Genomic DNA, 26,219 nt, shown 5'->3' on the forward strand with positions numbered 1-26,219 from the left:
AGTTTCGTGTTTTACAATAAGAATATGTTTAAGAAACCGATTCATGCGGTCAAGTGTGTGACGCGTAACGCTTCCTTCGGATCTCGAATTTCACACCTCGTCGGTCTAGTTGGTTGCGCCTGTGTTTTTCTCTCTTTCTCGCCTCTCTTTCACCGGTCGTGTGTGTGTTTCGATTCTTTACAGGCCAGTTGCAGCACCACGTGGACACTCTCCTCCGGTAATCTCAGAGACCGCTTGGAAACGCATTCGATTTATTTACAAAACAACCGATATCCTTTTCCGCATTACGTTTTTTTTCTCTTCTTGTTTTTCCCTTCTATTTATCTTCCTCTTCCAGCGAGACATCATTGTTTTCCCAACACGACTGAAGCAGTCAGAAGCGATAGCATATATTTTGTGTTTTTTTTTCTGTTTAAAGGATATGCTCTCTCTCACTCTCTCTCTTTCACGCGCATCCACCCACGCATACACGCCGTATCTCTCTATCACTCTCTCTCTATCTTTCTGTTTAACCATTCGTTCACATGTTCTCTCGTTCGCCAATATAGATAAACGCACTCGTCACTTCATCGGTACATGTACACATTAATATATTATCTTTTATACTTTACGCTAGTCATTTTAGTAAAAACTCCTTCCGGTTCGTTATATGTTCCCTAATCAACTACTTCAGCGGATGTTTCAGCTCCTTTCTTCGTAAAAAAGAAAGAACGACATTTTTCGGTGCGTGACATACGATCAACATAAAGCTAAGGATCGAGAGAGCCCGGCTGTCCACCGCCGTGGATTCAGTCGGAGCTCATTATCAGTTGGTTGTCGTTCGGCGTGACCACCGGTGACAGGTCCTTCTTGGGCACGTCGTCGATGATAGTGTTCATCTCTATCTTCTCGGACACGCCGTTCTGGAGGACCTTGGCTTTCTCGGTGGTCGTTTTGGCGCCGGCCGCGATTCGGCCGGACACTTTCGACACGGCATTGACCTTCTTGATAGGCGAGGCTGCTGTGGTGGTCTTTGTCGTCGCGGACACGCGTTTCGCAGCGGTCGTCGTGGTGGTGCTAGTCGCGGAGCGGGTTGTCTTGGTGGTGGTCCGCGCCATGGAAATCTGTTTGTTGGCCGTCTCTTTCACCTGTTTGTCGATAATCGGGGGCTTTCCTGACAACGGACGAGGCTTCGCCGCGATTCCAGTAGTCGGAACGCTCTTCGGTCTCGAGATAGCCGCCGTCGTTGTGGTGGTAGCAGCGCTGGATTTCGCGGTCGCGCTGGTTTTGGCGGTGGTGGTGGCCGACACGGGTCTCGTCTTCGTTGTCGTCGTCAAGGTTGACGTTTTCGTAGTCGTGGTCTTCGGCGCCGCGGGTCTGGTCATCGGCGCAGCCTTCGTGGTGGTAGAAGTCTTGGTCGCCGCGGCCGGTTTGCTCAGGGGCTTGACGTCGCCGTTCGCTGTCGGTTTTTTCTCGCTCGGAGCCGGTTTCGAAGCAGTCGTGGCGAGTTTTGGTTTCGCGGTGGCGTTCGCGTTCAACTTGCTAGCGGGTTTCATTGTGGCAGTTGTGGTGGTGGTTTTCGAGGTGGGCTTCGCGGCCGCCATTCTGTTGCTCGTTGCGATCGAGGAAGCTGTCTTCTTCGGCGCGTCCAGATCCTTCGGACGAGCGGTTGCCGTTGTCGCCGGTTTCTTAGCCACTCCAGCTAATGCTCGTGTCGTGGAAGTCACCGATTTCGAGGGCGATGTCGGATTCGATTTTTGTCCAGTCTTCGGCACCGCGGTTTTCGATGACGATTTAGCTGGGGCCTTCACCTTCGCTTTGCTCTGGGTTGCAGCGACTGCACCCACTGCGCTTGCTGCGACTGCGGCCGCTGCAGCCGTCACCGCGGCCATCTCTGAGATTTTTGTATCAGAAGCTTCTGGTACCTTCTTGGTTTCGGGTTCTTTCACCTCCGGAATAACTGCTTCGACTTTCTCCACTTGCTGCAGCTTGCACACTACTTCGACAGCGGGTTCCTCAGGTTTCTCGGGTTCGAAGGTCTCTTTCACTTCCGGCACCTCCTCTTTCTTTGAAATTTCCTCCTGGATCTCTGGAATTGGGCTGCTCACCGGAACATCATCCGATTTCGGTTGCAACTGGCATTCCAAACCTGTGAATTCTTGCATAGACTCTGATAGACTGAGTGCGGGTTCTTTCACCTGCTCTTCTACTTCCTGCGGCTTTGTTTCGGCAACCTCGAGCTCCAGGAGGGTCTCCTTTGGTTCAGGAACTATTTCGGTTTCCTGCTCGAAGGCAGACTTCATGCGGCAGATCGTATCATCGACAGGTGAGGCAATTTTTTCTTCGACATTCTGCGGTGAAAGGGGCAGTGTCGGTTCAGCCTCCACTTCCTTCTTCATGCAAACCTCCTGCTCTTCGGCGAAGTCTAACAAATTCTCTTGCGTCGGCTGCGGGGATTCGGCGCGCTTCTCTTCGGCGGGTTGTAAATCCAAAATCTGGACAATCGGATCGCATTCCTCCATATTCGGTGATTCGCTAAAGTCATTGTCCTTCGCCGACGAGAACTCGCAAACGTCGTTGCTCATCATCGGAGGCAATTGGCAAACATCACCCTTTGACATTGGCGAAGATGTACGAAGCTCGTACGCTGGTAAGGTCGATGATTCGAAAGGATCGGTTACTTCTTGACTGGCTGGGCAAACGTCGAGCGCTTCTGTGGAAGAGGCTGAAAGGACATCACCTGCCTTTTCGATTGGGGATTGACAGATATCGGTCGTCGGCAATGGAGATTCGTGAACGTCGTTCGCTTCCACTGGCGAAAGTTCGGGAATCTCGTACCGTCCTGTCGTTAACGATGGTTCGAAAGAATCGATTATTTGTTGAGACGTCGGAGCTGTTGGACAAACGTCTAACGCTTCTGTGGAAGAGGCTGAACGGATGCCATCAGACTTTGCGACCGGTGATTCGCAAACCTCGCGCGATTCTGGGACAGGGGATTGACACACATCTTCTGATTCTATCGTCTGGGTTTGACCAATGCTGCCAGATTCGGTCGAATACGATTGGGAGTCGTATTGTGGAGGTCTGAATATATTCGAATGAAGTATCGTGTTAAACGTAGGTAGTGGAGACGCGATTTTATCGCTCTCGACAGGGGCAACGAGGTCGCTCTCCATCGCGTCAGGTTCTGGCGACAGCGACGAAGGCGTGTCCGATTCCTTGGCGTCGATTTCTTTCTGGAATTCGTTTCCTGGGAGCAATGCGTCTTCGCTGGCCTCGTCTATGGGCTTGCTCTCGTCGATGTCAACGGTGGATGGTGACAGCGGTTGCTCGTTGTCGACGGTGGATGGCGACAGAGCTTGTTCGATGTCAACGGTGGACGGCGACAGAGCTTGTTCGATGTCAACGGTGGACGGCGACAGCAATTGCTCGTTGTCGACGGTGGACGGTGACAGCGCTTGCTCGTTGTCGACGGAGTCTTGCTGTTTCTCCGACTCGAACTCTGCAGAATAATTCTCCGTCAGAGGAGAATGCTCGGATCTCACGGCCTCTTGTTGCTCCGCCTGGGAAGACTCCGATTGCATGTTCGGTAAGTCGAAGGGAGATTTCGGTTTGTCCGTGTGCTCGATGAAAATGTCCTCCTGCTGAGAAGAGAGGTTCACGAGCTCTGCGGGCTCTCCGGGGAAGGCTTGTGTGTGCGACGGTTGTTCAGTTTCCGGCGATGCTAAGTTTGTAAGCTCTGGATGCAACTCCGGGGATTGAGCAGTTAGACCTTGCTCCTCCATGCTGCCGTTTTTGTCGTCCAGGTCGGTGTTGCTGAGATTGTGTACGGCATTCAAGTCGACACTCTTCTTGAGTTCAAACTCGCCCTCGAAGTCAGCGCCCTTGTCGAATGCTGCTTCAAAATCGCTGGGCGTCAAAGACATGGCCATGGGGTCCTTGGCGATATCGTAGTCGCGCTCGTAACTAGAAAAAGACTCGTCGATCGTCGAGACATCGGTCCTGTGGAAGTCGGTGGTCGTTAAAAAGCTGGCAGACGACACGTCGCCGAACTCCGCTTTCGTCGACGAGACCACGGAGTCGTCCAAGTTCCCGGTAAAGCCTATGACCTTCTGTCTTTCAGTGATAAAATCCGTGTCATCGTTGGATTGTACGTGAACTCCGTTCTGATATTCTTTTTCTTCCGGTTCGACCTCTCGTGGTCGCTGACATATTTCCTCGTCGAATTCGCTCTGGCTGGGCACCTGAATGTCATCCATTTGCGGAACCTGTTTCAAAGGCGAACCAGAGATAGGGAAATCTTCCATGAGGTTTATTCGAGCTCCCGCAAACTGAGGAGAGACGGGAACGAACTCTGCCGCATCCGGGTTTAGCTGAAAATCCATGTCTTTTAACTTGTCCTTCTCGTCCGCGAAAGATTCCTCCTGCTGTTCCTCTTTCTTTTCCTCGGCGCTAATCTATGGACAGAAACCGATCACTTAGAATGGTGAATACTAATTTTTGCTAATGCTTTTCTACTGATATTACGAGTTGTCAACACAGAATACCAATGAAGACATAGACATGTGCTTTGAAATCTATTTGGATTTAACACTAACCGTACCGGGTACAACACGTGTCAGACAAAATTACAAGACTGAATTTATTCAGATTTCTCACAACTTTTATAATAATACGTGCTCGAATAAAGAAATTTATTAAATAATTTCTAATGGAAGCATCTTTATAATTTCAATAATTGAAAAATAAAGAATGTGAAAGCGGTCATTTGACCGGTCATGGTAAGGTTAGTGTTAATTGAACATTATTCGATGGACTACAATAAGAAACATTGTCTGACATACACGAAGAAAACTATTTTGTATTATCTTTTAACAGACAAGGAAGAGAAACACCTGGTGTTTACTAAATGAGTTTGAAAATCCATAGTGCAGCTAAACAGTAATTCAGGTTTAATCCTTGCTTATTAAGTATAAGAATTAATTTTGATTTATAATTATCAATTTAACAATTCCAGCTTACAAATGTACCTATGCTTCCAGTACTTTGTTGGTAAAGGTGAATGTAGTATACTGTATATTAACACTAATAATTAATATCTTTTAGAGACTTTCTAGCATATGTGCAAACTCCTTTACAGATTAAAATGGTTCTAAATTGTACAAACACGTACAAAGTCAAATTACCATAGTCAAAAATAGACATGATTTTATGCATACTCTAGGAACTTGCAAAGTTTGAATAAAATGAAGTGCTAGATATTTTTTGTTGTGATTCTATCATTTTTAAAATAGACATGATTTTATGAATTCTCTAGGAACTTGCAAAGTTTGCATAAAATGAAGTGCTAGATATTTTTTATTGTGATTCTATCATTTTTAAATGTTTCTTCCCAGCACAGAGTTATACTCTTGCCTCTTCAAATATACCACAGGTGAATGATTACTACCATAAATGGCTCTGATTATCTTGGTATTTATAATGAACTAAATGTCTCTACTGGTATTCAAGCGTGCATTTACAATTTTCTTATTGCCTCAGATCTGCAACAGGAGTAGTCATTAGAATTTTGTAACGAGCAAATTCCTCTAAGTAAGAAGTATAAAAGAAAAATGTTAATCAACGTGTACCTCCGTGTTAATAAGCTCAGGCGACTCTTCCTTCCATTTAATCTCTGCGCTTAGGTCCTTAAGATGGATTGTCAAGGCGTTCTCTTCGACAGGAACTTCGGAACTTTCGATTTTCTCCTCTTGTTTAGCTTGTTGCGGTTCGTCGTCGACGGGCGTCGTCGACTCTTTTTCTTTGTTCGGATCAACGCGATAATAGTTCCACTCGTCTTCCGAATCCTCGCTGTCCGCTACATTATCCGCTTCAGGAATCAGCGCATGCTGAAGAGGTTCTGAAAATTATAAATAAAACTTAGATCTTCCGTTGAAGCAGATTTTAATTCATACTCCACACCCTCCGAATAAAAACTAAATTGATGTGCAGTGTAATTGAACTCTATACACGATGCAATTACTGCATAAAAATCATTTTCCTCGGCTACTGAAATTTTCTTGGACTATTAACCTTTGTACTTCCTTTGTCGAGTGTGACTCGACATCAGAGAAAGAAAAATGTAAATGAAACGGGTTTTATTTGGTTCTTCCTTTATTTATTTCATTTGAAATAAATAAATTTCCAATAAAACACTTAAAATAGTAGGGAGTTGCAAAGGGTTAAAATACCCTGTCGAAAATCCACAATCCGAAGCAAATTATTTTCATAATTCTAGTTTTCGAAATATACGAAAGAAACGAGGTTTCAAGGAGGGTGTCTGTCCCCCGAGTTAAATTTCCTCCAATATGGCCGATGGTCGATAAGAAGTTACATGTCAAATATCTTTCCAAGAACTTTTAACATCGCTCACATAGATTTCACTAAAATCGACAAAAATGTTCTCTCGGAAATCTCATTTCGTCGATGACATCGCAGGCCTTCTTTAACCGACATGTCTACGTAACCAGCAAAGAACTTCGTCGAATAAAAGTCGGCGCAAAATTCCCATGCATTTCGCTCACAACTCCGCCACGTTAAGAAACCAGACGACGGAGAAAACGAGACCTTTCATTTACGGGTTCCGAATCTACAAAGAATTCAAGAAGCACTCCGCACAAATCCGAATCGTTACCCGCGGCTACCAGGGGTTACGCAAATCCCCTTCGTTATCAAGCTAATTGTGCTTCGACTTCAAACGAGATGGCTTCGCGGATCAGCAAATTAATCTCACAAGTAACAGGATTGTACGAACGAAACTGGAAAACGCTTGTTCACGATCCGACGAAATTCTCAAAAACGCAAATTTCCGCGTACAGATGAGATTGAAAATTCCATAGGAGAATACGTTCGTTCATCTTACACGATTACTCGCAGCATCACTGGCCTAGCAACCTAGCAACGACCCGAGAGCTTCCGGATGCAGTTACGCAACTTCTGGTGCACAGCACGACACTTCACTGGATCCTGGCAAGAAAACGCGAGACAGGGGTGCGGCAGAAACGCGGGTCAGAGAGAAACGCCCAAATCATCCGAAAAAATCATTGACGGATGCGGAGAGAGGGAGAGAAAGAGAGTCGGACCGTGACGGAGCCGGAGAAAAACAAGTCCGAGAGGTCCAAAGGACGAGACCGGACACCGAGAGTCGATTCCGCGTCCGAGTTCGATCGGATCAGCTTGGTCTGCGCAGAAAAACCGCGGATGCAAAGCGAACGAGAGAGATAGAGAGGGGAGAGAGTGAGAGAGAGAAGGAATTTGTTCGAGGAGAGACACGATGTGATTGGCGGTGTCGGAGAGTGCCGGTTACTCACGAGTTCCAGAAGGAAACGAGCAGGATATCTGGCCGCAGGAGCGATCGTCGCCGACTAAGAGGAACTACGCCCGCCAAGAGATGCATTATCGATCTAGTCTAGAGCCCCCGGAGCACCCCCTTCCTCGCCGACCCTGGCACCACCCACCTGTACCACACCGTATAGCAACAGTCGCACCTCATCTCCGACAGGAACTCTGCTCCTGCGATTGGTCCTGGCTCTACACAAAGTGACGCGCCGTCGGGACACTAAATTCGACCATTAACCCTTGCACGGCGGTATCCGGGTCCACCTTGACCCAGGTCGTTAACTACCATCGGAAACGTTCCGAGCGATTGTGTCAGCTCACTTGAATCGGTATGCGCGGCTGATTCGAAACGGTACACGACAACACCTGGGTTAGCATATTGCGGAACATATTGCTGATGTTATAAAAATTTCGGAGCGTCATGGACCTTTTTATTCTATACACACTGCGGGTGAGTTTTTAGTTTCGTTCATTTCGTTCGTTTTTGCTTGATATTTTAACAGTTTCCGTGAAAGGGTGTGGTTTTAGGGCTACGAACTCTTCTACGATTTCTGCATAGAATAAATTTGTGGACTCTTCCAAAGGCAACTGTAGCTTTTAACGGTAGAAACAATTAAGCATATGATTGCACAGAGTGAAACACCCTTAACACTGCTCAGCACTGAACGCAGCTGAATTTTTATTGCAATATACGATCGAATAAGGATTTATTTTTAAAAACCCGTTTTTTTCATAAACAGACCGTACGACTTCAGTTTTACTGCCAAGTAAAGACGTGTAATGAACATTTTGAAAGTATCTCTGTGCTTCGCACAACTTTTTTATTTGTGCCTGATGAACATTTACATGTGATCCAGTAAACTAATCCGTCTTGATTGGCAGAAAAACCGAAGTCGTATGGTCCATTTGTAAAAAGGTTACTGTGATTTAAAGGGCGTGTCATCAATTATGAGACTGACTGTTACGTGTATTGCGAAATTATTCATCATCCAGAAGTTGCCAAGCAATGGCAAAGAGTGAAGTTTGACAGACACATTGACACAGACATAGAAAGGGGGATCAGTCCACCCGACTTCTCTGAAACTGGTCTGGTCATTCAAGCGAAACAGTAGGCACTCTTGTTTGCATACTCTTGCAAACGGTGGTGTCGCGAAAATTTGATGAACAGGGTTCTCCGAAACGCTTCGCAAGGGTTGAGGACGAGCAACCGGTGTTCCATGAATTTCGCTGCACCGATTTCGGATGGCAGCACTCCCTAGGTGATTGACCCATCACTGACCCGCAAAGGGTGGCCACCCCAATGGCACGCCCTACCTTCTCCCTGCAGAGGTTTTAGGCTAGTTCAGGGATCTGCGGCTAATGCGCTGAATCCGTGAGACCCCGTGTTGTTACCTCCACAATGGGAATTGCGCAACCCATCTTGCAATTCTGCCGAATTGTTCGACCCCATTAATATTAGAGACGCGGTGAATATTACAGGTGCAGGTGAATTCGAAGCGACTGTCTAAAAACGAAGAAAATATATCTCCAGCCGCAGTTAAGTTGAAACATCAGTTGTGAAGCTACTCCTGTATAATCACACGTTGAATAAACACCGATTACGAAAAAATTCTGCCGAATTGTTCGACCCCATTAATATTAGAGACGTGGTGAATACTACAGGTGCAGATAAATACAAAGAGACTGTTTAAAAATGAGGAACAGACAGGGTGGCCCACGCAACTTGCGCACCTATATAACTTCCAAAGAATGCGTTGCACGAAAGTTTTGTATACAGAGGTTGCATGATCTGAAGGGGTACGTTATTAGTCCAGTCAATAAATGCTCATAAGGTGGGTGTAGAGAGAAATGGAACGAATACAACTTTTAACTTTGGGACTTTGTTTGGACTAGTTAGGAGGAAAACATACTAAAAGTCCCTACTCTTAGGAGGTGAGCGGAGTGCAGGGAGGCACGTAGAAGGTCCCCTTTTTCGGTTTTCCACTTATATCTCGGAAACTATGTGTCCTAGCGATAAGACCATTCTATACAAAATTAAAGCTGACAAAATGTGCCACAAAATTGATTGGATTCAGTTTTTCGCTATCTCGCATAGTTTCCAAGATATAAGCGGAAAACCGAAAAAGGGGATCTTCTACGTGCCCCCCTGCAACCTCGCTCACCTCCTAGGAGTGGGTTAGTATGTTTAGCTCCTAACTAATCCAAACAAAGATCCAAAGTTAAAAATTGTGTTCCTTCCATTTCCCTCTACAACTTTTCGTTGACTGGACTATATGTACCTAGTGTATTTATTTTGTTTACAGGTGGAAGCGTTTCAGAGATTTGAAGGTCGACTTTATTTTTTTTTAATGGAATACTATATTTTTTATACCAAAATATGGAAGAATGTCGAATTCTGAGTAAAAATGTATTGACCTTCATTAGCCCCGAGCCTAATAATTAACGAGTAATTTCACTTTATTTCCTAAAAAAGGGGTTACTCTACTCCTGTACAATTGCACACTGAATGAACACCGAATGCAAAGAAGGATCACTTTCTACAAAACAACTTTCTCCCTCTGCGAATGAAGGTTTTTTCTCTACACCAACAAACTAGCAAATGTGGTTTTTACAATGCACAAACGACAAACTGAACGATCGTTGATGACCGAAAACGACAGTTGGAGCAGCTGATGAACGCATGCACCCGTATCTACTTCAACTGTGATTTAATGAATCGAATGAAAAAGTATTTGCTCGATGGCCGGCTCTCGATCATGCTCATGAAAGTGTAATGATGATCAGGGATGTGAAAAGGAATTCGGGACGCCTCGGATACGAATGCTAGTTTCTTGAACACAGGTTTGACATTAATTGAAACTCCGGTGATCGATTTGGTTCATTTCGTTTATTGGCAAATAGTTTTTCAATTCATTTCGAATAGCAGTCTACGGCTACATACGCTACCACCTATTTGTAACACGCTACACATCGATAATACAGCATAATAATTATTCTCTAGCTTTCATTAGAAACCAATTGTTTATAAAGAGAGTTACAAGGAGAGGACTCGTTGACGGTGTATGTTCACTTTGCTATCGTAAACGTCATAATTTCATGCTTTATCGATCGTAGACTATCTAATCGGATAAGGTGTTCGTTCATACAGATATACATATTTACAATAAACATGTATTCAATATTTTGCGGAATAGAATTGGTTATAATTTGTGCCCTGAAAATCAAAAACAGGATTCGGTTGCAGTACATACTTTCATCGACGTGTATCGGAAATTTCTTGATAGAAGAATACTATGGGGAAAAAACGACTGGAAAGCAATGGAAGTCGTTCGATCAATTTTAGGTCACCTGTTTATATTTTTAGGAAAAACTATTGTCACAAATAGACGGTGCGAGCGGTAGAGAGCGCTACGTTCAGCAAGCGAAACTGTCACGAACAGGAGAGTTTTGTCGTAGCCGATGGCGTCACGCTTTTAATTAGAATGCGCTCCCGATCTATTATGTGGTGTTTCGATTGAATTTCCCAACAAAACTGACGACACAATTTATGCGTCCTCGAAAGTAATTTCGTTCGATACACAGCGAGATATCAATTATCAATTGTCTGTCCCGCGTAATTATTGTTTACTTAATCCATAGTATGAATGTTGCTGACAGCAATTATACATTATAAATTTTATTCAATGGCATCCGTCTGACTGTATTTGTTTTCAATATAACCACCCTGGCCATAGACCACCAACGTGTTAATTATCTCAGGAGATGGTAAGTATTGAATCTTATTGGTTTTTTCTAAAATGTTATTTAAAATAAAGACACTGTACATAAGCTGATGGATCAGTTTGCTGGTGTTATACTCAGAGATGGGTGAAATACAAAAGAAAAATGTACTATTTTGAGTAAATAGTATACAGAGATCACATGAGAATCAATGATTGAAAATCCTATTTAATAGGCTTCCGGTAGATAAAGTGTTAAAAAAATATATAGCGAAAAATCTGGATAGACACATTGTTGTTATTTTTAGAAAGGAATGTGAAATAGTCACTTTTAGTGCTCCGTAAACCTAGTGTTGAGCAGGTTCTCTGTCGGAATTCCCTTGAATCTATAATTATGCGCATCCCTGTGTATCTCGAAGCCAATAATATTAATACCGAATGGGCGTTTGCAACAGACTTCGGAGCGGCTACCTCGAGGTTTCTAGAACCCATCCAGATAGAAACAGGCTTAAGGGATGCCAAAAAAAAGGGAAACCCACGCGGAGAACGTTGTCTTAACCCGTTCCTAATTCCAGCCTTCCTTCACCACCAACGCGAATTCATTGGAACGATCGATCCACGCAACTTTCGAGATCTATGTACATATACATCATGTACTTTTTCTCGAAACGAGATAACTATTTCAGCTTGTCGATTTGCTATTCTGTTCCGTCAGCGAGCTCCGGAACTGTCGGTTGTGATATCATAATTAATTACATCGTTAAATCATATGCGCGAACGTCTGACGCGGAGATGCGACACCGGTGACGACGAGAAGTGTTGGCTACGAGTCGTCATTATTCTGCAATGTCTTTAAGAGGGTGGTTTACGAGTTTTTTAACCCTTGCGCAGGTCAATTCTTGTATTAATGTTTTATACAGGGTGTCTCAGCTGAAGGAGAGGCCACCTAAATACATATCTTCTTTATTTTTAATGGCACAAAAGATATTTATGGCATAATTGAAATGGTATATTTTTTAATAGTTTTTTCAAGGTCATCGTTATTTTTTTATCGGGAAAACTTTTTTTTAAATTTCATCTTATAACGGCTGAAAAAATACAAGCAGAATATGCTTAAGTCATTAAAAAAATGTAATAAAAAAAGAGTTTTCCCGATAAAAAATAACGATGACCCTGAAAAAACTATTAAAAGATAACCGGACAAATAAAAATTGTTCTTCTATGATATATTCCTCCTTCGATACCATTTAAATTATGCCATAAATATCTTTTGTGCCATTAAAAATAAAGGAGATATTTAGGTGGCCTCCTTCAGCTGAGACACCCTGTATATTAAACCGAATTAATGTTCGAATTCGATTTTAACGTACGTAAATTATAATGAAGTTAAACATCATTTGTCATTATTAGACTGCGGATCTTTATGCATTTATAGTAAAATTGAGTAGACGAAATTCAAAATTGTTGAAATATTTTAAAAATTGAAGATGTCAATATATGATTTCTCCTCTATTAAAGACATTAAGGGAAGATATAACATTCGACTTGGTTTCCAACTTCTTGCAATCGATGCAGACAATTTTTATTTTTCACAAAGATGCGCAGTCTAGTCATTAAGTATGTAGTATGTTGCAATCATTTTGAAGAGGGTTCAGGAATTTTTCAACCCATTTGCACTGAACAGATACTTCTTGTATTAAGATCTTGCCCGTCAAACTGGATCAATATTCACATATTTATTTTACATATAGATCCGCTGTCTAATTACTAAAAAAATATTGTTCAAAATTAGTATCGATCAAGAAGAAACTTTTTAAAGTACATTTCGAATAAAACACTGAAAACGGCAGAAAGTTTTTTGTTAACTTCGAAGGAACGAAAAAGAAGGAAACTTCGGAGTGTAAAAGGGTTAAGTCCCCACCCAAATGCCGTTCTAGATCAGCGATTTCACAGATGACAGGCCCAAATTAGAAACGAAGTTCCCATGGATCTCTAATGGATCCGACACCTGGCGCCTCGATAAATCGTACTGCTATCGGAGCCCGTTCCAGGCTGTTTGTTTTTCAACTTAAACGCGGTATTGTTGCGCCACACGTCCTAAATGCCCCGACACACGCACGACAAGCTCTGGTGACCAGAGCACAGTCGCCTAAGCCGCAGAGTATCGTCAGAAGGGAAGTCAAAGTGGGATATGTCATTGAGACTTTCGACGTTAAGTCTCGCTGGTATCGTATAACTTGCTCGGGGAGCAGCCGCGCGTAAATGCTCTCGGTCGGCCCGAGGATTCCGCATCCCGACTTTGCATATTCGCGAAATTAATTGGCATGTAATGCAGGTCCTATTTATCGTGGTGCTTTGAACTCGGTCCTTTCGGGACCAGTGGATAGAATTTTGGCCGATCTGCATAGTTCTCTGCTACGACCCACGGTGGGGTACTTGGTCAGAAAAGTCGGCAAAATGTCGATCTCAAAATTTGCCATGAGCCGTCAAATTTTTGCTGTCCGATTTTGCTATTCGGTCAAAGTTACATGTTACGAAAGATACAGAGTTACCACTGAAAATTACTGTACCATTATTAAATATTTTGGTATCTAAACAATTACTAAACATTTAAGTATTGTATGAGGTATTATATCAATTTTATATGCATGAAATGCAAAGAATAATATGAAAAAAATAACATAGAAATTCTAGGTCGGAAGAAATGTTTAATTTTCGAGTTAAAATAGCTCCGAATGCAAGGGTTAAAATCCGTCTGTGTTATCATGATTCTCTCTATCTTGTACATGGGACTAGAAGGATAAATATTGTTTGATAGTCTTAACGAGTTTGTAACAAAGATAAACGATTACCTAGTATTATTCTGAGAAATGTGAGTTGCGTTTATCGGTTAAGATCTTATGCATTGGTCGATTCTTTTCGAGACATGAAAATAGTTTTCCGCTAGGAAACATTGTTGGTTGAAGGCTAGGGAAGATTAAATGTATTCTTGCTACCAGTGCTTAATCGCAAGCTTGTGATCGATTAGCGAATTATGTATATGTACATAGAAGCCAAAAACTAAAGTTGAGATATCTTTTGAAATTTCGATCATTACAATGAGCCAATAGTATTAGAGAATTAGAATTATAATAGAACATGAGATTTAAAATTAGCCAGTAATTTGTATAATGAGTGTTGTATAATAAATATAAATATTCGTAGAAAAATGTAAACTACAGCTGCAGCTGTCTCTGTCAGCGGTCTGCTGAGAGTCTCCGGCAACCTCTCTGCTATAATGATTGATAGCCTTCACAGATCAGATTTCATTCCACCTAATGTCATCTATTTTGCGGGTAAAAACATTATTAAACGTCATCATTATTTAACGTGATCATTACAAGAAACATCAATTATTTTGAAGAAATTCCATTGAATTGCAGAAGATGTCACTGTTAGTGTCCACGTCATCTATCTGAGAAGACCTAGCACTTGACATATGAGATAGATTGACTAAATAGGTATCAATCGAAAGATCCTCAAGCCATAATGGTTTATGCTGCAATCCTTGAATTGTTTCACGATTACAGAATTATGTTACGGGATCGTCGACTAGGTTTACAAGGTACTTTCTGTAGATGATTATTTGGTACTACAGATCAGTTTCCTCAACATCTATGTGACGAGACTGGGACAAATAGATTGACTAAACAGGTATCTATCGACAGATCCTGAAACCATAGTGATTCATATTGTATCCTTGCATTGTTTCACGATTATTTATGGGTGCGTTCCGTTTCACGCATAATGCGCATAGGCTGCATAGAGAACCGTTCCGTTTCATTCAATGCGCGCATCAGCAGCGCATCAGAGCGCACAGAATTCCCAGATTCCCACCACTTCTCTCGCATCAACCGTGCATCAGCTACGAAAACTCAGAAGTGATGCGTTTGATGCGTAGCCGATGCATTAGCGGTAGATTTGAAAAAAAAGCAGATGCAGGTAAAGCACATTGTGAAACAAAGCACAATTTGTGAAGAAAGCAATGAAGTATTGACCTTGTTGCTTGACAAGGAAAGTGCTGTGAGGGCTACTCAAGGTATACAATATATACAATCAATATATTTTTTACATAACATGTAACTATAAATAAATTAATTCGAAATCAAAATTTACAAAAATATCTTCCAATTCATCTTCGCTGTCACTGATATCGGTAGTATCACTCAAATCACTACAATTGTTCAATTCTTCTTTTTCAATGTCTTTATTTAACAAGTTTTGTCACCCATGTAAGCAGCCATTTTTGAATGGCATCAAATGCATGGAAAAGCGTTCCGTTTCCAAGCGCGCATCATGCGCATTAACGAAACGGAACGATATCAACGCGCGCATCGCATTGAATGCGATCTATGCGTGTGATGCGTGAAACGGAACGCACCCTATGTTAGGAGATCGTCTAGGTTTACAAGGTACTTTCTGTAGACCAGCTTAAAGATTTGGTACTGCAGGCCAGCTTATTAACCCCATCGTAATAATAGTAGCACTCTTTGTTGTCTCGAATATTATGACTCCTCGTAGCCATCTGGCCTGCATAAGCAATACAAATAAACAGAAGTTGAGATTGTTGAGCTGGGTTAGGTTAACCCCGATTTCCCTTGGAACGTGGTTTTAGTACTGCCAAGCAGCTATGGACTGACTCCAATCACCAGTCTCCACTGCTTTCTTAACAGTAATAGCACTACATATTCGTTCTTTGCTGAAAGGTAGGATTAACGTATTTCGAGAAAGATGATCCAGCACATGTCACCAACAATTAATCTTCATCTTCGATCCGAAAATACCCTTCATTCTTTTCGTGCGCAAAGCTTAATTTCAAATATAGGCAGCGGATTTTATGCATTTATGACAAAAATGAGTAGGTGTAATTTAAAAGAGTAAAACCATTAGACAAATTCAAAAATACTGTTACATCCTCCGCTTAAAATCAAATAACCTTCCACTTCGCTCCAGTTCGTTGCAGTTCAGGTAGAACATTTTTATTTCGCATAGAGATCCGCTGTCTAGTCATACATTAGATTGTGAAATCTAAGCGTGTCTGCGAGATCAGCCTCTTTACCAGCACATAGATGGTATCATTTCAGTATTTCAACTCATCAGCATCGTTTCTTATCAACATTTTGAAAACACTTCGGTGTCGGACCCAACTTTAAAACATATATTGCTGCATTGCACCCACACTATAACATATACAAGACACATTCCGTTAGTCTTGTTAGTCTGAGAAAAGAGTATACCACTTCAGGGTCAAACGCACACAGATTCTCGAAATTCCCAGAAGACTGTTAGATCCCATCTCGCTAATCAGACTGATTACGCAAAGCATGATCATCTCGGCTACACGATTCCACGGGAAATGATTGAGATACAGCAGGATTCGCTACGCTACGGCATTCAAGGGTTGGGAAGGGCCGTTCCGTCCGCGTCCTCTTAGGAACGAGTGGTGCTTGGTCGTATGATCTCGCAACATTCGCGGTCAAACGACGATAAAACCCGAGACACTCGAACCGGGTGCGTTCCCAGTCGTGATTCTACATTCCTGCGTGTACGTTCGATCGTTAATTTCTGTTTCAAAGCAAGCATATAGCTGACCGAGACGAAACGGACTTCTCCACGGTAGATCGGGACAAGCCGGCGCAGAAGAACCCCGAGAGTACGAAAAAAAAAAGGAAGGCAAGAGAGCGAACTCTCTCTCCCGCTGAAGATTTCGACCCGAAAGAGGATCCGTTGTATCCCTGGACGTGTTCCCTTCCCTCCTTTTTCGTTCCGTTCGTCCTTCTTTCTTTATTTCGACCGTACGGTGCTGCTTGTGTATCGGTTCAGCGTGTGTATAGGCAGCAAGGGTGAGTTAATTTTAGCCCGGCGACAGCAGGCAAGAAGATGAAGACAGGAAAAGTAAAAACGAACCGAGACACTCTTCCCTCTGCTATTCGAGGCTCCTCTCTCGCGCGTTCTCTCTATCTTACTCTCTCGCTCTCTTTAATCTCGGTTTAGCTATCCCTCTTTCTTGGTTCCTCGCTACTGCACCTGACGTAAACGTGATTCGGTACGCAGTATGGGATTTGGCCGGGGAAAAACACGCTTACAAAAATATTCGATGATACCGTGACGTGTGACAAATCCGAGAGGAACTCCATTCGACGGAAACGGTACACTTCGATTGTGCGGAAACGGCTTTGGGTCGTCCTTTTTCTATTGCGAATTTCTAGGAGTTCTGCTCGGTGGCATCCTGACGCATCGATTGCTGGTGTCAGGTGGGTTTCACGGGCTTCATGAATTTTTCTGGTGAGCATTATTAGGTATGGTATATCAGAGATAGCTGCATATCTTGGAACAACGGTGATAAAGGTCATTGTGATCGATGATGAATTAAGATAACATGTAAATGTTGGAGCTCGACTGTGAAGTCTGCTGGAGTTCTGAAATCTATGACAATATAATAAATAAATGAATAATTCGGTTTGGAATCGAAAGTGAATCTTGGAATGAAATTTGATAGAATTCATTAATAAAAAATATGATGAGTTCTGTTTCGTTGAAATATCTTAATTAAAATAACAGCACTGAAGTTTTATTTATAATAAATCTAGCCATGGCTGATGGAAGATATCTTAGGTTCTAATTGATTCAATATTATATAATCTTTATTTTAACCATAAAAAATTGAACAGTTTTACTATTGAGTGTCTTGTTTGTGAAAGCAATCAAACTTTATTCTTACAATATTTTAATTTCACGTATTATAGAATACTTGATCGATACTGAGTGAATCAACAGTAGTATTTTATATTTTTTCTTTTTCTCCCTCCTATATACTCTTATATTTAATGATTTTGTTATTTTACACATGCTATTTTAATGCTCGTTATTTGAGCTAGTGCAAGATTACATAGTATTATTATTAGTTGATGAAAAGAATGGAATCTCGAGAATGAAAATTGGTATCAATTTATATGATAATTTTTAATTGAACCTTTCTACGGTTTGCAACGATCTAGAAATATCGAATTGCAAAGAAAATAATTTTTTAGAATATTCTCCATATATATATATCAAAAGTAAATAATCTATATCGCAATAATTTACAACTGCAAAATTATGACCAATCGTTAATTAAAGTATAACTGATAATACTGATCGTTAACAAGAACCTTGATACAGAAATGTCACCAACTTTATATAATCGTTGCAGAAAGTAATACAGGAGAAATTGAAATTAAGATTGTATTCAGTCTCTTGACTCACAGTGTTATCAAGATTTTGCAAATAACTTTTGTTGTTATGTGTGGCATTAGACTGTGATAAATCTCGTAATATGACAGATAAGAAAGTGATTTGCTGCCTGCTAATCAAGTTTCGGGAATGTGCACAAATGTGTACGAATTCATTAAACACTCTTCCATAATTGATTGTAACTATTTATTTTTATTTTTTTGCACGATTTCTGGCGACTATGAAATACTTACATATTTAAGTTATTGAATTCATTCTTGACTCGACTATCAAGGACCAACAAAAAGATGTCGGCTTTTAATGTAAAAAAGAAATGAAGTTCTTTACGGATATCATGTTGAAATGTTGAAAAAAAATTTTAAATAATGGAGATGTTTCAGGAAGTTGCAGGAAACATCCTGCACAGCGAAGTCACAGCTGCTGATAATGGCGTCACTTTATCCCAGTGAATAAAAACGTTTATCTCACATGCTGCACAGGGTGGAATACAAGTCATCTCGACAAATAGCTGATTTTTCAAAATACAAAGGAATCTTTGATTGCGGAAGTCGCTCGACTCCGCGTGGATACAACACTATTATAGACCTAACTTAACCATATCAACTATACTCACTTGCTTTTCGAAAAGCAATTTAAAATATAGATAAAAATTTCTGCATGTGGAATAAGACAACCATTATCGATGTAAACCATTATAGGTGATGATATCTCGCTATTGGAAAATTGGAAAAAAATTACTTTCATAGAATGTTTACTGCAATAATAAACATAAAACTGAATTTATAAACAATTTAACCACAAAATATTTTTTCTTTATCAACAGTTCTTCAAAACCACTCGTCTCCTCACCCCATTACCAATCATAGCTACCACAAATCGTGTTTTGGAAAAATGGCTGCCGGCTCTTTGGCTACTTGAGTGCGGCTCTTCCATAAATGACGCGTTTAAAATAAACTTATTTTATTTGAATTTAATAGTATTTCAATACAATTTTCAGTTTTATTTAATGTACTTTTAAAAACTGGGTTCCTACAATGGAGTTTGGCTCTCGGGAGAAATCTAAATCGTTGTACTGCTGATATTTGGCTTTTTTGACTAATGAGTTTGCCGACCACAGTTCTAATGCAATATATTATTTGCAATTTTTTAAAAGAACCTAATTTCATATATTTGAGAAATGGCTAAAGATATGTAACCTCTCAAGATGTCAATAAACACCGAATTTGTCGGTTAGGCCATAATCAGCTGCGGTATAAATACAAAATGAGAGACACTGGTGTATTGGAACTCTGAAGCGCGATCGATGTCACGTGATTCCCGTGCGAGTCAATGAAACGTCACAGTTGGCTGCAGTCCTGATAACAATGATTTCACGACGCGACGTAAGGGTTGTCGGATCCAGGCTATCGGCTTTACACGGGAACAATGAATGCTTCGCCGTGGTCGTTTACTACGATTACATTCGTTCACGACGTATTGTATACAACATCGATAAGTTTCCGATTCAAATCGTTACCGGTTCGTTTCATTGTGCTTCCTCCCGCGTCGTGACCAGCCAAGATCACCGATATCGCGTTAGCCATTCTACTCTAGTTCGTACACGGTCATTGAATATTAACGAATTTCTGAATCGCGAGATCTAGACCGCGCACGGTCCAGTCATTCGGAATACAAATCAGCTGGTGAATGTACTAATCAATGAGATGATGAGACGTTGCCCTACCCGAAATTTCAAATCACTGATTTCATGATCAAGCGATCAGTTATCAATGACTGTGGATTTTTATGCTAAATAAAATTTGTTTGCATCGAGTATAATGATCAGGAGCTAAACAGAAATTTTTGTTGCAATTTTAGTAATTTCAATAAGCTGAAACTACAGTAGTGGCGCGATAAGTGTCGCAATCTCCTACACGATAAGTGTGAAAAAATATCCCCACCACTGCGGGCCACACCACTCGAGGACCATCGAAGCTCGACTGCTCAACTCGGTCGAGAAATATGTAACAGAATATCGTCAGGTATATCGGTGAGCCAATAACAATGCAATGACAAAACTTTATTGATTTTTATTATTTTTTCATGAATTTTTACTGACATGTTCATGACATTTTTTTAATTAAACGACATAATTTGGATCGAAAAGAGAGACTAAAAGTCGAGAGCAGTCGGCAAACATCAAAAGCGTCGATCACTGATTAAAATGAAACTAAACAAGTAAATATGATCCAAATTATGTTGTATGTGTGTTAGTATTGGCTCACCGATATACCATACCTGACTCGTATCATGTTACATTTCTCAACCGAGTCGAACGTCAACCTTCCCAGCGTAGAGGTCGAATCGCGTCTGCAACACGATTAGCGTGAAAAGTGTTTGTTATAAATATGCATTTAATAAGTAATTATATTGTAATTGTTATGTTTTATTACAAAATAATTAAAAATAAAAAAGTTTTGTCATTGGATTAGTATTGTCTCACCGACACGAGTACATGAAACAGCACATGTGTGTTTTTTCAATCTGTCGTCTAAAATCTTTAAACTAAATACATTCTACAAAAATGTTCGCACACCGAGTCACGCAAATTTAATATTGCAATAAATGGACTTCAGATTACATTCTTATGGATCAACTTTTATAAATAGAAATTCGAATTACATTTTTCCATTCGATGTAGAATCGGTTTTTTTAATATATTGCTGATATGCACATGAATCTGAGCCTCAGAAAACCAACCGGATATTAGGTCCATAATTGATGGAACGCTTAATATCCGGGTATAAGCCTAATATAATTATCTTTAACTGCTTGCAATGGCTTAACGCAGAACGTAGCTGCAAGAATCAATTTGCAATTTAGTACTTGAATATACGGTTTTTTTTTAAAGTTAAACACAAATTCTTGTGAAATATTAAATCAGTTATTTACAAGTATATACAATTATTGACATTGCAAAGTGTTCGAATAAAAATTTTTGAAATTTCATAGGAATTCTAGAAAAAATTAAACAAAGAATATTTCCCTGTTGGTAAAATTGTCGATTAACAGCTCAAACATGCATTGCCTTAACTTGTTGCGTAAAATGTAATTTACATTTCAATGATTGATAATTATTCTTTTTAATTAATTGTATTTAATTACGCAAATGAAGCGTGCATATAAACCGTGAAATATTTTGTAATAAATATCTTAAACAAGTACTTTTTTTTAAATATCTTAAACAAGTATTTTTAGCATAAATATACTCGTACGTAATTCTATTCTGGAAAAGAGAATACGATTTGCTTATGTTCTTTATTACCCGCAGAATTAATAAGTTATGATAATGTTATTCAAATGTTTTATACAGAAAAGAAATTATCTAAGTAAAAAACCGTTCCACCAGATAGATCATTTACACAAATGGAAAATATCATTCATCGCGTAACAGGACGTATTAAAACATGTGGGTATATTTAATGTTTTTAGTGTAAACATAGACTAAAAACAAATTTGTGTAAGCAGTACTATTTTAATTCGTTTGAATGTTTTTTCTTCGCAACACTTTATTATTTAGTAACTGATTTACAAGGCCAGTTTGAATAACTTATCAAAATATTTACAGTTCGCTTAAACGTACGTCGTCAGTTTTCGTCTCTATTTGCAGTTATGGTACAATTTCCTTTAAATGATATGACAAATTGCAGCGATCGCCGACTGTCAAACGTTATTCACGCTATTCAGTGTCAGCCAACTGTATGTGACGTAACATTGGCTTCTTTGTGACAAGAAATTGAAATGTAAGTTGTAGGTCCTCGCTTGATTGATTAGAACTAGACTGCGGATCTTTATGCAAAATAAAAATTGTCTGCATCGATTGCAAGAAATAGAAACTACAATTTTGAATTTCATCTACTCCATTTTGCTATAAATGCATGAAGATCCGCAGTCTAATAGTCTAATCACACAACCAACGTTAGAGAAAAAACTCGTAAATAAATAATATATTCAAAGTTTCGTACAAGAAATTTTTCAACGATATCATTTTATTGTACAACATATAAATTGTAAATATGAAATTTTTTAAATAGCATATTATATCAGAAACTATTTGAATAAAAAAAAATATACCGTTCTATCTTAAACCAACTGAAGCTTCATGAAGGTTTCATAAATATGAAAAGTTTAAAAAGTTATTCGAGTGTTTTTTGATTTAGTAAAAATTATTCGAATAAAAAAATAGTATACTATTCCACCTATAAAAAAAAGTTGAATTATTCTCCTAGCAATGTTAATGTGAAAAAATATTATGCACATTAAGTGATCAACCTTCGATTCTATTTAATTAAAAAAGAAAATAAAGTAGGCACACGCGTTGCTGTACCAAAGTTGCAACAGGTTATTTAGCCCACGCTGTATGCCAGGGCTATATTTAATAACAACGTCATTAAAACTTGTTGACTCTCACCCCGTCACATCATTATTATTCTCATTATCCCAGGCATTAATTTACAAAAATAAATATTATTTTCATATTTCTTTTTATATTATTAATATTATTTACTGATACCTCATTTGTCCTTGCGGACCTTAAAGGGCTTCAGTTTTTACATTCTTAAACCTACTTATTCCTAATTTTAATGATTCTGTGTGCAACGATAACGAATCATTAGATCATTTAGTCGTGCAGTCTACATATAAAGTGGATACACACTTTATAACAATTTTTTCGAACCGAGTTACGCAGAATTAATAATGCAAAACAAATTATCCCATTCATATGGATCAATTCTTAGAAATAGAATTTAAATTACATTGGGTCGTAACATTTGGTCATCTTCAGCATCTCATTTTTGTCTAATAAAGTAGAAAACTACAATTAATCGATTATAAAATCGTAGACTGTAAATATCTTTTATTTAATCACAGTTATGTCTATTTGTGATGAGTCATAACTAAATCGCTAAAATTAGAACGTGTTTATATTTACAACCGAGCGACTTTACGGTTACAATATCTTCCGATTAGTCGTTGATAGAAACAATATTAACATTATGCATTAAAACATTTCAACATTATAACCGTATGACGGTTTTGATATTATTAGTGAAAACAGATCCAGGCACCGTTGTCGGAGGATTAAACAGAATTTGTTAAAAACTGTTTCTGTCCTGGAATTTTTACCGTGGAACGGAAAAAATTATAATCGTATAATCGATTTTGATATTATTAGTAGAAATACTTCTACATATGTACATCCAAGGATCGTTGTTGGACGATTAAACTGTTTCTGTCCTGGGATTTTTACCCTGGAACGGGGAAAATTATAACCGTATGACGATTTTGATATTATTAGTGGAAATACTTGCATATCCAAGCAACGTTGTGGGAGGATTAAATAGAACTGGTTAAGAACTGTTTCTGTCCTGGGATTTTTCCTGTTTCACGGTCAAAATTAAGCGAATTATGAGAAAAAGCTTAGCGTGACCCTCGAAGAAAGTCTTATAAAATTAGCACGGCCATCGTCGCGCTAATCCCGCGCCCACCCCCGCCCCCGCGCTTATTATTAGCGCGGTGAAGATCGCGATCGCGAGGGACACGGCATCGCTTCTCGTACGTAGACCAGTGTAATTTGCTTAGGTTTGAAGTAAGCCGATCCGTGTTACCGGCAACGCGCGACATATCCAATTATCGGCTGGTACCATGCTAATGTTGTGACACGGAAAATCGACCGCGGGTGTATCGTCGTGAATTCGAAACGGCGAATACGGCCAGTAGCGCGAAACTCGAGAGCTCAAACGGACACTATACCGTAGAGCAGAATAGACTCGAACTCTTTTGTTATGTTAGAAGAATTATTTTACTAAATAATGTGTAAACAAATTTTTTTTTTCGATTGTCAAACATTTTATTTTCTGCAATCATTGAGAGAAAAAAGTATTGTAATGGAGGTTTCATTTAAATGAAATAAAGCCTTCAGAAAATCTAAACATATTGAACGATATGTCAAATAATAGAAAATTAAATGTTTGAATGTAGAAACACATGCAGGTATAGATATACTTTATCAAAAAGTTTTCAATATTCTTTACAGATTAGTAAAACTGCAAGTAATTCGTCATTGATAATGATGTAGCGGCTATGGCGGCAACCCGTATTCGAATTCCACGGTTGCCAACAGTAATCGCGTAGCGGAGTGGAATACGGGCGACACACGATAAAAATATTTTCTTTTCAATAAATCTACACGCATATGAGCCCCATGCTAATTTTTGCGGTACTCGTATCACTTTTTTATTAAGATAAAAGTTCACTTTGTGCTACGGATACAGCAGCATAAGTCTTTTCCATTTAAAAGATAAACGTTTAAATACGATAAACGATCTAAACGATAAACATTTAAAAATACAAAGATAAACTACCATAAAAAATATCTTTTCCACTTACAGTGAATTTATGTTGCTCTTGCTACTTAAATTTAACGACATTCTTGGACTAAACTTGTACCAATACTGCTAATTTAAAAAATAAATTGAAAATGCTACCTTATTTTTTAATATCAGTTTAAAGCGAGAATAAATGATTACCATAGCTGACGATGAAACTAAAAAAATGGAGAGACAACTATAACACCAAACAGACTAAAGATTTTCATTGATTTATCTAATTTGGGACGACTGAGGATTTATCAAAATTGGGTTGTAAGTATTTTGGTTTATTTATTAATAGCATCAAAACAAAACTATACTTAAATACGTTTCAATTGTTACGTTACATGCCAGGAAACAAAATTACTTAAATACTAACATTAAGTGAAAAATTCAACGTTCAACCCAATAGTAGATTATAAATAATCAACACATAATCAATTGATTTGCAAATGCAATTGGGCTACCACAAAATACAATTACAACGTACACCAAAATGACAGCTAACGAGAAAGTTTATTTAAAGTATTTGCGTGTTCAATAGGCAAATAATTCCTGATTAATTTCATAAAACTAGCCAAGGTTCAATCACGTATAACGAGCACATGTATAACCGTCTTAATAAGCCTTAATCATTTTTTTAAGAAACAACACAGTCATACGGTATAAACACACACGTCAAGAAGCTCGAGACTCTTGATCCAGCAGATCAGATAAAACACAGGTTCGAACCAACACCAGCCAATAATTCAAGTCATCCGAAAACAATTGCACGTACTGTGAAATTCATAATTAGATCGCACGCGATCTCCGCGATACATCGAGGTGTGCGATATAATTTCGGGATTGAGCGATTTCGCAAACGTCGCAACGCAGCCACGTAACATGGATACCTACATACCCTACACACGCCTGACGTGCGTAGGATATGTCGTCAGTGGGGCGAAACGTTTTTTTTTCTAGGAACCATTTTAGAAACATACGTCATTTGGCGAATGTGAGTAGCCAGCGTTCGAAAATTGATGAAAACCGCCTAGATCTTACGGGTTAGCATAAAATTCATTGTTGCATAGTTTTGCGCATCGAGAAAAGGAGCACGGGACAAGGATTAGCGAGAGACGTCACCGGAAAATCATTCGAATTTGCTTCTGAGAAATTCACGCATTTGGACAATAAGTGGCCAGAGTTCGAAAACTGATGAAAACAGGCTACATAAATCTTTCAGGTTTCGATTCACAATAGCGAAAAATTTATTGTTTCGGAGTTTTGCGCATCGAGAGGAGAAGCACGGAACGAGGATTAGCTAGAGACGTCACCGACAAATCATTCGAATTCGCTTCTAAGAAATTCAGGCATTTGGACAATGAGTGGCCAGCGTTCGAAAACTGATGAAAACAGGCTGGATCTTGCAGGTTTCGATTCACAATAGCGAAAAATTCATTGTTTCGGAGTTTTGCGCATC

The 26,219-nt window shown here is 39.7% G+C and overlaps 1 protein-coding gene across 1 annotated transcript in view; it reads right to left on the bottom strand.

The window, feature by feature from the left end:
• Positions 1 to 377: 377 nt before the first annotated feature.
• LOC143209246 (uncharacterized) overlaps positions 378 to 26,219 on the bottom strand; it is a 123,867-nt gene continuing 98,025 nt past the window's right edge. Inside the window, exons 9-10 of the mRNA XM_076424640.1 lie at positions 5,610 to 5,878; positions 378 to 4,436 (exon numbers count right to left, since the gene is read on the bottom strand). Of these exons, the coding sequence (XP_076280755.1) occupies positions 789 to 4,436; positions 5,610 to 5,878 (3,917 nt within the window). The 3' untranslated portion in view covers positions 378 to 788. The remainder of the gene's footprint in view (positions 4,437 to 5,609; positions 5,879 to 26,219) is intronic.

The sequence above is a fragment of the Lasioglossum baleicum genome, chromosome 6 (assembly GCF_051020765.1).
Source record: "Lasioglossum baleicum chromosome 6, iyLasBale1, whole genome shotgun sequence".
Classification (NCBI taxonomy): domain Eukaryota; kingdom Metazoa; phylum Arthropoda; class Insecta; order Hymenoptera; family Halictidae; genus Lasioglossum; species Lasioglossum baleicum.